Genomic DNA, 14,453 nt, shown 5'->3' on the forward strand with positions numbered 1-14,453 from the left:
CTTAGAGATTAAGATAAATCTACAGATAGCAGAGGCAGAGCATTAAATCGTAACTACACTTTTTTATTTGTCAGATTTATAGAGCTTTTCCAGTATACCTCTGTGTATTCTTTTATTTGGAAGAAATCCTGGTGTCTCATACTGCATCATGGAACCCAGATGATCAGCTACACATATGAGCTCTTGCACATCAGTTCTGTAGCTTTCAAAATTCTGAAATAACACATCTCTTAGGGAAAAGAAAAACATACATCAGACATAAATTGGCAACATAAATCCTCAAAGTTATAAAACAATTTGTTTGTATGGTAATCCATACAGTTTGTGCAGGAAATACTAAAAAACTTTATAAAGAACACCCATTTCTCCTCACCATCACCAAACATACACAGTATATGGCAGTTGCACTCTGTATCTGAAGTCAAATCCTGGTTCTACTCAACTCATTGTTGTCAAAAACTATTTTGCTTTCAGAACCCCTCATTATATTAACTAGCACTGAGTTAACTGACAACACATTACCCCTCAACATTACATTTACCCTAAGGAACCTCAAGACTAAATAAGGAAAGAATAGATATTGAAACCAGAAGCCTTACTCTATGACTTCCCTCCTAATTCCGTAAAATACTAATTATGTTATAAAATACTAATTATGTGTATGTGGAACAGAATCACACAAAAGCCACGCACTTAACTCAGCATTACATATAAAGAATAAATCAGAATATATCTAGAAATGCATTTACAGTGGGTGAAATTACTACCCTTTGTTTACATAGATGTTTCTAAGCACCAGCCTAATACATCTCCTGCTTTGTTGGCTGAAATGTTGGTTACCTAAATTATTCTAGAGGATTTTTTTTCCCCAGTGAAACCCAGATGTTATTAAAAACCTAGCTTGGGAGAAATAAAAACACATAGGAAGAAACTGTAGCAAGTGTGCTACAGAACACTATACTAAGGATCCCAAAATTACCAATGTCTGAATGTTACTTGCAAAGAGAACAAAAAAGAATAGTAAATAATTGAAGCTAGATAATGTAGGACTATTTTATTTGATTATGTGAAGATCAACTTGAAAAAAACATCTTAAGTTCATTCTTTTTTTCTTATGAAACAGATCAGCTCCAATCCCTATGATTCTGGAAAGAACTTGCACACACAGTGGAATATTGCAGGTAATTCTGAGGCACTTATACATTTTAAGAAGTCAGGATTTTAAAAACATCAGAGTAGACTTAAATAAATACTCACTTTATATGAGGCTGTAACCCTGGTTGTTCCTCATAATTTTCTATAAGAAAAGGAAGATTTTTGGCCCAGTGGTCCTTGAAGTTTCCAGGGAGATCTGTATCAATATTATACTCTGTAAGAGGGGTATCCAAGTGTGCATGCAGGTACCTAGAATACTCTGAAGGAAAGAAATAGAAACCATTGGCACATCAGTTTACTTCTGTAATTACATGAAACCAGAAAACAGGTTATACATTTGTCAGTGATCCAACATGATTTTAATAATGTACTTTTAGATAATAAAATTTTGCTATTAGCTAAAATCCAAGACAGAAATACATCCAACTTCAGCTAAACATTTACCAGTATGCAGATAAATATATTTGACTTATGGTACTGACTTTTAACCATACAATCAGGTGCTAAGCATGTACATTTTTGGATAACAAATTTTACAGCACTTAAAGTATACAACAGTTTCTTTAGAACAGCATGTGTGCACTTTCAGAGGAATTAAGAAAAAACAAAATTAAATTAAACTAACAAAAATTTCAACTCACCTCGGAGATATTTCACTTTCAGATACTCTGGGCTAGCTTTCTGGCCTGGTAGTGGATCATTTAACATAACTTTAGTTTGAGCTTTAATGCCTTCATAAAACTGTCCCAACGCAACGTGGCTGAGTCCTTTCATATACTGACATACTTCATTGTATGGTTCTAGCTGTAGACACCTCTAAGAGATTAAAGGAATGAAGCACCCACAGATCAAAAGAGAATGAGTATATTCAAATGAGCTAATACTCATGTGGACATCTCATTTCAAGCACTTTTTTAGGACATGGACATACAATCAACATATATTTTTTGTTCTGCCTGTTACTTAATGTCCACAGAAAGAAGCAAGATTTTGTTTACCTACAGAAACACACTTGTCTTTTTTTGTAAGCCATACAGATCACTGTACAGCGGGAACAGTTTCAAACAAAGAAAATAAGTTAAAAAAAATATATAAACATTGGAAATCTGTATGCTTATTTTAAGCTTAAAATTAGAAAGAAGACTAAGTACTTCCTTCCCTCAATTATAAAAAAAGTCATGCTTTAACTCAGGTAAATTATTAGCAAAAACTACATAGAACTTTTCAGCAAGAGCTTGGTTTTGAGAAATTCATCAAGCAGTTAGAGGAAGTATCTTTGTTTTAGCCAAATTTCATTTCCAGTTTTCAACTGTAAAGTTTAAGCATCTTTTTATGGCAGACTTCAAAACTGTGTTTCAATTCAAACGTACAATCATTTTTGCATTCAGAATGTAAAACCTTGGGTGTTTCTTTTTTTAAACATTTGTTTGCAACTCCTTGTTAAAATCTTTTAAAATATATTAAGTTAGGGCCTTATACTGCATACCTTAAAATTCTTCAGTGCTTCGTCTAAGCTACCGTGATGATAAAGCATCATTCCTTTGAGCTGCAATGTTTGAACATGATTTTGATTCAGCAGCAAAGCCTTCTGGAAGCTCTCTGTAGCAGCATCGAAGTTTCCAAGTTCCCTAGGGAATTCCATAAGGTGTAAAGTGAAAAATACAGGGGAAAAAAAAAGTTCCCATGTGTCCTCGTGAGATATCATTAAAAAGGAGTGCAACATCAATGGAGGATTTCCTAAATAAAAGCAAGAATTCTGCAACTGTTCCTTAGCGTCCAGAGCAAGTGGTTGGGGCCTGCAACAGGCTCCCCAGGGCAGTGGTCACAGCACTGAGCTTGCCAGCATTCAAGAAGCATCTGGACAATGCTCTCAGACATACTGTCTGATTTCTGGGTGGTCCTGTATGGAGCCAGGAGTTGGACTCCATGATTCTTATTGGTCCCTTCCACCTCAGGATATTCTATGACTCTACAATTGTAATCCACTGCTTTCAGTGAAAAACACGTTCTGTATGCTGAAGGAAGCACGCAGCTTGAAGAAAAAGCACACGATCATGTCACTAAAAATCTGTATTTAACACTTTTGTATCAACCCTGCCCAAATTAACCCTTGAGATGCATTCTTGCTGCAGTTGTATCCATGCTGTAGATCTGCAATTTCCAAAGATAGTAATTAAAACATGAAGAACTGTCAAGAGACAGCAGGTTGGGGAAAGAACTACGGTGTGCACAGATTATCAGTTGATGACTATTTTATTTTCTCATCTTTTTAAATACAAGGTATGTGTACTTTTCTCCTTAATAGTTATTTGTAAACCACCTTTAAAGTAATGTTTTACGGTTGAATGAAACGGTTTTTTTTAATTATGTAATTGATAGTAAAAAAAATGTAATTGATAGTAAAAGTAACCACATTTCTGTATTAAAATATCCTAGCTAGATTAATTCTCAAAACTGTAGTGGTGGCAAAAGATAAACTGATAAAGGATCTAGCAGACAACTGCTGCTAAAAAAAGCCACGTGCACAGTGCAATGTGTTGTTCATAAATTTAAGCAGCAGAATAATCACAGCAACTAATGAACATAATAATAAAAGGAAATATGAACGTATTTTTTACTAAATGTTTCCATTTAAAAAAGAACATTTAGCCTACCTAAATTATAGCTCACAGATACCTGCTAATCACCTGATTTTTGATCTGCAGCTGTTGGACCTGAACAAACTATGAACCAAACCTAGAAATTATTTGTACTAAACACCTGACATGCCATACTGGCAACAGAAGCTACCAAATACACATACTGTTCTGTATGGATTTGTAACAAATGTATGAATGTTAGGACGGCATTTTAAATAACAATCATATAGAAAAAGAGCTTAAAACTACTTCTGACAGTCATTACCTGTAGGCTTGTCCTAGACTTTTATAGGCATCTATGAAGTCTGCTTTCTGTTTCAGAGCTTCTTTGAAAGACTCAATGGCTTCCTGTGGAGACATCAACAGGATATTAACAGTCTCCTTGATCACTTTCTAGTCCATTCAAGGAGGAATTTAGTATTATTTCCTCTTCATTCCCTTCCCCTTCCCAAACCCTAGAACATCTCCATTCCATGGAAAAAAATGGAATAACATCATAGAGATCTTAGAGATGCCAAATATAAACATATGTGAAAGCACTACATAAACACATCATCAGTTATGCACTGCATATTCACCAATATCCTGCAAGGACAACAGTACTTACAAGTCATATTATGGAGTGTTACATTGTTAGCAATGGGATCAAAAGTGATTGCATTTTAATTCTGCTTGTACTCTTATACCTTAAAAAAAATCTTTATGTGAGAAAAATACAAAAGTAGAACAAGCTAGGTGTTGATCTGTATACACTATTATTTAGTATTACTTTACCTTCAAAAGTCCTCTGTGAAAAAACGTCAAGCCTTTGTAAAGCATAGCTATAGGCTGATTTTTGTTCAGTTCCAGTGAGTGCTGAAAATCTTCATGGGCCGTTGCATAATCCTACGATAAAGCACATTTCAGATGACAGAAGAAAAAAAACAGAAGAGGACCTTCATAAAATAAAAGTGCAAAATTTTGTTTAATACAGAAAGTCAGCCTCAGGGCTAAACAGCAACAACTGTCAGCTGCCACTCAGGATATGAAAGAACAAGAGATGCATAATACATTTCAAACTTGATTTTCAGTAAGTGCTGTACAACATACAGTAATAGAAAAACCAGCTAGACAGATAGAGTGATCAGAGTAAAGGGAGTTATCAGCAATTTTGAATTGTGACATTCCTTACTGTAAAACAAGTAAGCAAGCTCCAAAATGTCTGACAATTGACACAACAAAACAGGATAACAGCATTTTTGTATTTATTTATTCATTAATATATATAATAGTTACTTCATCAGACAACTTATTTCCTTTTGAGACTGATATCTAAAATACCTTCTAATTGTAGCCATAGTTATAAATCAAAACAAACTATCTATATCCGATTCCTCAAATGAAGAAAATAATCAAGACTCACACAGGCAAGGTAAACTGTACAGTTGTTCTCTGCATTAAATAGATAAGCAGATGAACTCACTGAATAATACCTCTGAACTGTTGGAAAGTTAAATATGGGAAAAGCAGGACTTCTGGTGTTGGTTTTTTTTCATTTAAATAAAAAAGATGCTCTTGAACAATAGTAACAACTGATACTAGAAGCAAAAAAGGACAGCAATAGAAACACACACACAACCAGAACCAAACAGGATGCCCCAAATCTACTGACCTCAGATATGAAGTACAGGGTACCTCTGTGTCGGTAGAGCCGTGCTGATGGTTGTAACTGAATAGCTCTGGTGAGATCGGATAATGCTTCACTGATTCGTCCCAGTGGGGACAGTATCTAAGAGCCAAATATATTTATATATATTTCAATGCCCTTTTTTTTTAATAAATAAAATGGAAAATCTCGAAGCACTTTTCCCCATTTCACCATTCACCATTACCACCACCATTTGCAGAAAGTTAGTATTTCAAATAAAAATAAGTCAAAGAAAAAATACAGTATTTCAAAGGATACCAACATAACTCAACTGGAAAAGTAATTAAGATGTTCCCATAATCCTTCTCAATAAAGGCAAAACATTCCACCCAACCAAAAGTTGCCCATTATCCATTTAAGCTAATGCCTCTCACATTTTTTAGATAAACATTTCTGTAGAATGCATTGGAATCAATTAAATGCATAGAAATTATGAATCACTATTTCATATATTGGCACTTTTTAGTATTACACATTATTCTGAGTTAAACATGCTCTTGAGTTATCTAGCTCAACTTCTTGAAATGCATTTTCTGTAATTGGCTGAATAAAAATTATTTGCATATCAGAGTGACATTTTATATACATGAACATAAAACCAAATCATTTGATTAAAAATTTGTTCTTTGTAAGGTGCATATTTTCCCAACTTGTACTAACAATAAGCAACACAGTAAATTGTGGAAACAGTAAGGTTCAACACGTTTTTTACCCATATTTTATAAAATAAATAGAATTGTAAAAAGCTAAACAGACACAATATATGCTATTTCACTGGCTACAGTGATGTCATGTTTAATTTTAAAAGTAAATGTTCCAGAAATTACACTGAAAATTACACTGAAAGCACTACACAATTGCAATTACTTCCAAAAAGATGAAACGAGAAAAAATGCTCACTTCTGCTCGCTGTTCAAATACTTCAGGATGATCTGGTTCTAGAGTAATTACCCTACTGAGCTCAAAAAGAGCAAGTTCAGCATTTTTCACATCCTGAAATGAGAGAAAAAACAAGGTAAACTGTGCATACTTAAAATAATACATTCTGAATACCAAAGAACACACCATACACACTTTTGCTAACAAGACTAAGATGCAGTACACCACAAATAATTGAAAAAAAAACTCCTATGTGTTAACAGAAACAAACTCTCCTTGTACGTATCAACTTTGCATTGCCCTTCTAGTAGCTCACTTATGTAACTAAATAAACACTGAGTTTGCAGCTCCATAGTTATCTTTCTTGGGAGGAAAGCTGGATCAAGCTCTCACATGAAATCACACCAGTACCATCAATATCTTATCATGAGCAGATCCAGCAAACAGACTGATGACATCAGTATCTAGTCTAAGTTTTTATATTCTCCTCAATAAATTGTAGGATGGGAGCAGTTATTTCACCTACAAAAAGAAAGGCAAAGAAATTTCCAAGGTGCTAATCACCATTTTTTGTATCTCAAGTGTTGTTCACAGAAGTCATCTTTTATGAAGTAAAATGTCTAAACATCCAATATAACTCAAAAACCACAATGATGGTGTTAAAAATGTGCAAATACAAGAGATATTTTATCTCCCATCAGCAACCTTAAAGAATTAAATTAAATAACATTGCTTGTTATCTTTTTAGTTAACGCTTTCCAGTGGATATGGCTCCCAGCCCTTGGCCTTACCATTCACCACTCTCAATTGTACCTACAATCTCCTTTGGCACCCTTGCTTCATGTTGCTTTATTTCCACACTCATACAAAGACAATGTACCTGTGGGCCAAGCAGTACAGCCCTAAATGATTCTATGAGAAGAGATGACTACGCTACAGAAGAGCTACAAAGAGAAGGAGGTGGAATACTTCAGCATCACTACAGCACGACAGCATAAATCAATTTGATACGTACCTATCAAGTTCTAATCAATCTAACCTCTCCTCCCATAACAAGCCTTCCTATAGTTTAGATTCAAATAATTCAGTAAGTTTTAATTTAAATAACTATTTACTTACATGGAGTCCTTTTTTTCCATATGCTATCCCTCGTCCGTAAATTGCACTAACCAGCTCTGGCTCTTCCTGTTAGATTGAAAACAAATACTAGAGTCAGATAAAAAATAAGCATTTTTCTTCAGAATATGTTTAACTCCTGTTAACATTAACCAGTAAGCAATAAATAATCACAGTTGCCAGGCAAAGATACTAAATCAATTGTATTACAACCTATATTTTCATGTGCTCACAACTTCCAATTTAATTTACTGGAATTATTGAGGGATTATTTGCCAGAAAAAAATGAGCTAAAATCTCCAATAAATCTGTTGAAAGAGAATAGATTTCACATGAGAAACAACTCTATCCACAGAGGGTTTTTTTAACACCAATTTATAGCAAAAGACCCAATACCAAAATACAGAAGAGATACAGGTATACTTTTATATTCCATTTTTTCCTAGTCATATTTTTGATTTAGTTTTGTAACACAAAAAAGAAATGAGTTTAAATTCTGATGGATTCTAGCAGTGAAAGACCTTGTCCAGTAAAATTTAATCCAGCCATGATTTCCCATCCAAATTTGAAGAGTTACAATCATAAGGTATTCTAGGCACAATTATACCTATACTGTCAATTTTCCCCTAAAAGTCAGTCAGGAATCAAACACCATAACTGCAAACAGGTACACAGCCATGCTACAGCAGTTTGTAGAATAGAACTGGTCATGTTTACCTGGGACAACTGCCAGGAAACAAATTACTTCATTGACTAAACAACAGATAAGTGGTATAACCAGTGCTGACAGTTTGCCAGACTTCAGCTGATTCCAAGTGAACACTTGACAATGCCAGCTTCAGGTAACTTTTCTACTTTTAATATCATGACTAAACATGACTGTTTCGTTCTGTTAAGCGTTCTAATACTAGCTTTATGTTTACTTAAGATTATGGAAGACAAGAGAGATCAGAACCAGTTTACGTTCTCTGAGGCATCCAATCATATCATGTGCACTACAAATCTATTACATAGCAACATTTTAGAGTTGCTATATCTTGCTTATCTTGACTCTTTACCTTCTTACTTAACAGAATGCAGGAATTGTTTCACAATTCCAGTGTTTTTTGAAAGCATGATTCATCATTAGAAAAATAAGTAAATTAAATCATTCCTCATATCAGAAACAAACCAATGACAAATCTCTATATACATGAGAAAAAAAAACCTGCTTCAAACCTTTTTTTGTCCACTGATAAGTTCCCTAGAATTATTTTGTTGAATTGCTATACTTCCACTCTATTTAAGTATGAGCCATATGTGAATTGAAAAATACAATAGTATTTCCTACTTTATCATTTGCATTTGTGTATTACGATCAGTTTAGAACACAAACCAGGCACACACTTCTAGCAGTCACAGGTTCTTAACCATGCAAATACAGTATTTTGAAATCAGCCTTAGGTGCTGGACTTTCTTTATTTTTTGTTTGTTTGTTTTCATATGTGGCTACCTAGATTCACAGAAGATTCAGAATATCACTGGGAACACAACAGGATACTTGACACTAGCAGTAAGCAATCTCTTTTCCTTATGTTACTAGTAAAAACTGCAGCCCACCCCCTCCCACACACACAAAAAAATATCTTTGTCTAAGACAAAAATTAAAGGCACTTCAATTTTGCTCAAGTCAGTCGCTGAAGATGCCATTTCTTTACAACATCATAAAAACATTATTCCCACAAATGATTAAAATAATCACCAAAAGAGGTACTGAATCACCTAAGTTTTAAGAGCCTGCCTACATTTGGATGCAAAATAAACAAACAAATAACAGAGCAGTTACTCTCACTTTAAAAACCTTAATTAAATATCTGTTGTGGTAAAAGCCGTATGTTGTAGTGGATAATTTCATAAAGCATTTGCTTTCCTTTAAATACAATATTTAGCTTAAGGAGTCCAAAAAGAAAACTTACCTGCAGCATTGTTGAAAATTGTCGTATGGCTTCATCATACAAGCCGTTGCCAATCAACACGTAAGCAATAGCTAACAAAAAGTTACAAGGGTAAGTAAAACACCAAAAAACAGTTGCTGCTGTTTTTAAAATATACATATTAAATACAACCAAATTGCAAAATGCATTAGTTCTTACACTGCACTGGAGAGGTAGACAGCCAAGGGTTTTCTAAACCACCACTAAAAATTGCTTTCTTTAATCATTACCTACCATTTGTTAATTATTCAATTTGGATTATATTATCAGAATTTTGGAGTTACATTTTACCCTTTTTCTTTTTACAAGCTGTACAGGTAAGACATCACATTAGCTTCTGAACTATTCATCACTAGAAAAGACACAATATCTCCACTTGATGACCCTAGATGGCCCCTCATGTCGTGAGTTTGTCTAACACTAACATTTTTTTAAACTTCCATTAGAAAGCACTTGATTTTACTCATTTGCATATTTTCCTCAACTTTACTAGCTCACAATTTTTCCCTCACATTAAGTATCTGGAAAAACTGAAGTTATTCTGTTGTTTTTTATAATGAGATTGATAAATACAATCTTTACCCATTTTAAGAAGCGAAAGGTTTAAAGTTCTTGCATCCTTCCTTCGGACCAGAATCCAAGTATTCAATAAAGAAACAGACAACTGTTTTTAGAAACACGTTCTTTGGAGACTGTCAAGGCAAGGCTGGATCAGGCCCTGGCCAACCTCATCTAGCTGTGCATGTTCCTGTTCATTGCAGGGGAGTTGGACTAGATGACCGTTAAAGCCCCTTTCCAACTCAGAGGATTCTATGATCCTATAATCTCCAAAAGATTCAAGAATAGTCAGGTCTCAAGACTTAAAGTTATGGTCCTGCCTGTCCAAATGAAGTTCAGCTTCTACAGCTGAATATTTATGATATGCTACAATAAACAGTCTTAAATCTCTCACAGTTCTCACTTCTAGACTTAAGATCTGCTCACGGTGCCCACATAAACCAAGCATCTTGCAGACTACAACTGTGAGAGGCAAAACTTTTCTCCAAGTAGATCACATGAACAGCTGACAATAAAACTGAGCACTGGGATTTGCCTTTCCCCACACTTCTAATTAGTTTCAGCAGTAATCCAAGCAGAATGTATGAGGTCTATCAGGTCAATTATTTACTGGATAAATCCTTGAAAGCAGAAGTTAGATAAACAAAAATGTACTCAATTATTTCCAATTTCTTAGACAAATTATAAGTCTACCCTTGATGTTATACAAAATAGTCTGCTGTCTTCCTTGAAATACACTCTCAGTAATCTCTTTGTTCCCTCACAGTACCTCTGCTTCCAATGAGGATACAGATTTGGAGAAGCAGAGCAAGTAACTTCCTCCTCACAGTTTTTGAGAAAAGTATCCCTTGCTGATTTATTTGAAATGCTTCCATCTTCAGACCCAAGCTGCTATGAAAAAAACATCAGCAAGTAGTGGATTGCTAAAGGACAAAAATTGCTACTTGTGTTGATGGGAAGAATGCGTGGAGAAGGGAAAACAAGAAAGATCTATGCTTGACAGAAAACACATCCTACTGGCAAATTTTCAGGACGCTTGAGTAGTTTTAGACATCAGCAATGACAGAAAAGGGGAAGTTAAATACACTTGACACTGTTTAACAGGATTTAATCATAATGACTTCTGAACACCTGCATAAGCAAACAGTGAAGAATTCCAGCAGGAATCACAGCAGGAAGGATTCTTGAGAAGACAAGAAAAAATAAAAAATAAAAAACCTCTCTAGGTTTCTTAGGATCATTTGTCACCTAGGAATCATTAGTTTAGCTTCAAAATATTCAGTACTACCAATTAGCATGTAATTCACCTGTATAAGCCTTATAAGGTACCTTACCTAGTTCTTCATTTGTGTTGTCATTATCAGTAGCAAATGGAAATCTTCTTTGCTCTGCGAGCGACTTCGCTTGACTCTGTAAAACATCATGGTTTGTAGTGTTTAGCAAACAATGGTAAATAATTGAACAGAAATTTAATACAGAATACTTTAAATCAAAATGTTAAGACCGCTGTGATTGCTCTAAATGAACACAAATACACTCCCAGTTTTCTACAGGGAAGAAAAACTGCCCTTCAGCAAGATACTGCTGCTATCCTTTCTAACATGAGGCTAGCCAAACATTGCAAATGACAGGACCTCATCAGTATTTCAGTGGTGATTGCCTTTTCTATACTACAACTGACAAGAAGTTTTAGAAGTTTAACACATGCCACTTGAAAGGAAAGCTTCTGTTCTTCACCCCATAATTCCTTTGTCTCTACAAAGGGAAGAGTACTACAGAAGAGTAAAACAAAATGAAAATTCCCCTAGCAGTAAAAGACAAGTTTAACTTCACAGTGTCATGTTAAAGTAAAAAGGCTGTCCTAACAACCTTTATTTTTTGATGTGACTACAGCAGGCTGAACAAAGTTTAAAATTTACATTCCTTAGGAAGTCCATGGAAGATAATTTTGCCAGAGACAATAGCTAAAATACAGAAATATTGAACCCTGTACATTTTCACAACTGTATTTCACAGATAGCTGTAAGCCTACCAGAGCAGTACATGTTAAGAAAATCCAAAATGCTCATTTAATAAAAGAAGGAAGAATGGAAAAATTCATTTCTCATCTTTTGCTTTGGGTAAACTGTGCATCTATGTACATTTTACTTCACAGTAGACAGTCTAGCAGTTAAAACTTCAGAAAACATGGTTGTCTTCATTTCTGAGAAGACTGCACTTTGCCTTTTTCCCTTCTACACACAAAAGAAGTCCTATCACTCATACCCACAACAGACACTTCAATGACCTACAGGTGCAAAAGTAACCATCCTAAATTCAAAGAACACTTTCTGCTTTGTACACCTAATGGGAAGAAAGCTTAGTCCACTCTTCAAATTCAGAGTTTTAAACAATATTTTGGAGGGTATGGAAGGTTAGCAAATCACATTTTCTAAATATTGTTTTTGTCGAAACTAGAGATGACGTGCAAGCTCAGAACATTTTAGTGTAACGTACAGAGCTATTACCCCACCGAGTAAAATGGAATGGGATAGTTCTTTTGCCATTAGTTAAAAACAATTGAGTAGAACAGAAGAATAAGCAAGGTCCAACAGGTATACCAACCTACATTGCACAAATATTCACAAACCTCCAAAAACAATCTTTTTTGCATTATCATTTCTCTCAAGGTAATTTCCTGAAAACATATTTCAGAAAGTTAGCTTTGTTATTTAACTCTTCAGAATGTGAAGGTGATTCACACTCGAACAAATTCTGAATCCAGTCACAAGTCAGATATCCTGTAGTTCTACATGTAAAAAATTACGAGTCCTTCTTCCTTCAAGAAGCAACTGAGAATTTACCTCAGCATTGGCTTCAAATAAAATGTATTCTTGATCTCTTAAATAGAAAGAAAAAAAAAAAGAAAAACTGCCCTCAAAAAACATTTTTAGAAACATGGAAACTTATAACAAATTAACATATTTTTCATTGCCTTAGAAGGAACTACTGGTCCTCCTAGACTAGACAGAACTGACAAGATTCAGTTAGTATAAACTGCTGGGAGCCCTAGAGACTCATGATGGAGTACTATGAAGCCGTTCTTTCATGACTATCTTTAGTTGGTTAATACTTGAGCTTTTGGGACATATGTCTACTGATTAATACATTCTACTTACAGTTATTTGATTGAAACTGGTTATGCAGTTAAAGACAGTTCAATAGTCTATTAAAAATTGTTTTTGTACATTCTATTCTTGATAGCATACCAGAATTTTTTCTGTGTTGAGAGAGAGCACAGACTCACAAGATGAAGAGCTTCTTAAGTCACAGTCTGATTCCTGGAAGTGCAAAAATGAGGAATCTAGGGGAGAAGAGCGACAATTAATACCTGAAGAAGTCACACATGGACCACTACCACATTTCCACATGTTCACATCAGCTTCCATACTGAGCAGGGTGAAACTTTGTTCACAGAGTATGCTCAGCACACCACTACATTCAGTCAGCAAGGTAAGCAATAGTTGGCATAAGTACTTTCATGTAGTTAGCTTTACCAGTACTTCTGCTTATGCTATTGGCTAAGAATAAAATAAAAACAGAAATGGCAGTAGATTTGAAAGGTGATGGGGAGACTTGGCACTTTTTTCAGAAGTTAATGCAATGCTTGCATTCTGATGGAGGTGAAGTCTCAGTCTGCAGCTAGCTAACTCCTCATTTCTCTCAAACACGGACAAAAAAAAAAAAAGCAATAGCTTCTCATAAGGAAGTCAATTAGCATCTAAAGTCCATCCATATAAAGAGAGACTTGGAACTAATCTGAGCCATACCTCATAGGCAGGACTAGTGAAAAGTAGTAAAGCGCTTCGCTACTCATTAACTCGCGCGTAACGCTGATTACATCTTAACACCGGCTGAAAGTCTTTTCGGGTCCGTGCTGAAGCGTGAGCGAGCTGGGGCTGCGGTCAGCCGAGCAGCCTTGCCCACCCGATCCGGCATTTCTGTACGGGGACTCCGCCCCGCGCACACACCGCACAGATCCAGCGGGCCCCGCACCTCGGGTACCACCCCCACCCCCCAGCGGCCGACTCACCGCACTCCGCCGAGTACTGCTCTGCCCACTCCCCCGCCGAGGCGCAGCCCCCCGCCAGGCCACGGCGCTGCTGGGGCAGCTCCTGCTTGAGCAGGGACAGGGCCGGGTACTGCTCGGTCAGAGCCACCGCGACCCGGGCCAGAGCGAGCACCAGCAGCGGCACCCACAACCGCCTTGCGGCCCCGAGCCCGCCGGCAGCTGCCATCTTCGCGCGGCGCATGCGCACCGCTTCCCCCCACAGCGCCCAGGGAGGAGAGCGCCTCCCCGCGGGGGGAGGATAGAGTGAGAAGGGCGCCGCCGCGCTGCCTCATGGGATATGGAGTCCTGCCGCGGGGCGACCTCATCGCCGGGGGCGAGAGAAAACCACAATTCCC

General features: G+C 36.3%; 1 protein-coding gene across 1 annotated transcript in view; it reads right to left on the minus strand.

Moving 5' to 3' along the window:
• The window catches only part of TTC13 (tetratricopeptide repeat domain 13), a 35,312-nt gene extending 21,013 nt beyond the window's left edge, over positions 1-14,299 (minus strand). Inside the window, exons 1-13 of the mRNA XM_065730597.1 lie at positions 14,080-14,299; positions 13,256-13,350; positions 11,342-11,417; positions 9,432-9,502; positions 7,480-7,545; positions 6,382-6,474; positions 5,446-5,562; positions 4,569-4,679; positions 4,060-4,142; positions 2,642-2,783; positions 1,797-1,971; positions 1,258-1,414; positions 99-229 (exon numbers count right to left, since the gene is read on the minus strand). Of these exons, the coding sequence (XP_065586669.1) occupies positions 99-229; positions 1,258-1,414; positions 1,797-1,971; positions 2,642-2,783; positions 4,060-4,142; positions 4,569-4,679; positions 5,446-5,562; positions 6,382-6,474; positions 7,480-7,545; positions 9,432-9,502; positions 11,342-11,417; positions 13,256-13,350; positions 14,080-14,299 (1,537 nt within the window). The remainder of the gene's footprint in view (positions 1-98; positions 230-1,257; positions 1,415-1,796; positions 1,972-2,641; positions 2,784-4,059; positions 4,143-4,568; positions 4,680-5,445; positions 5,563-6,381; positions 6,475-7,479; positions 7,546-9,431; positions 9,503-11,341; positions 11,418-13,255; positions 13,351-14,079) is intronic.
• Positions 14,300-14,453: the final 154 nt, after the last annotated feature.

This window comes from Cyrtonyx montezumae, unplaced genomic scaffold (assembly GCF_038088225.1).
Source record: "Cyrtonyx montezumae isolate F1298 unplaced genomic scaffold, pur_monq_1.0 scaffold_0, whole genome shotgun sequence".
Taxonomy (NCBI): Eukaryota; Metazoa; Chordata; class Aves; order Galliformes; family Odontophoridae; genus Cyrtonyx; species Cyrtonyx montezumae.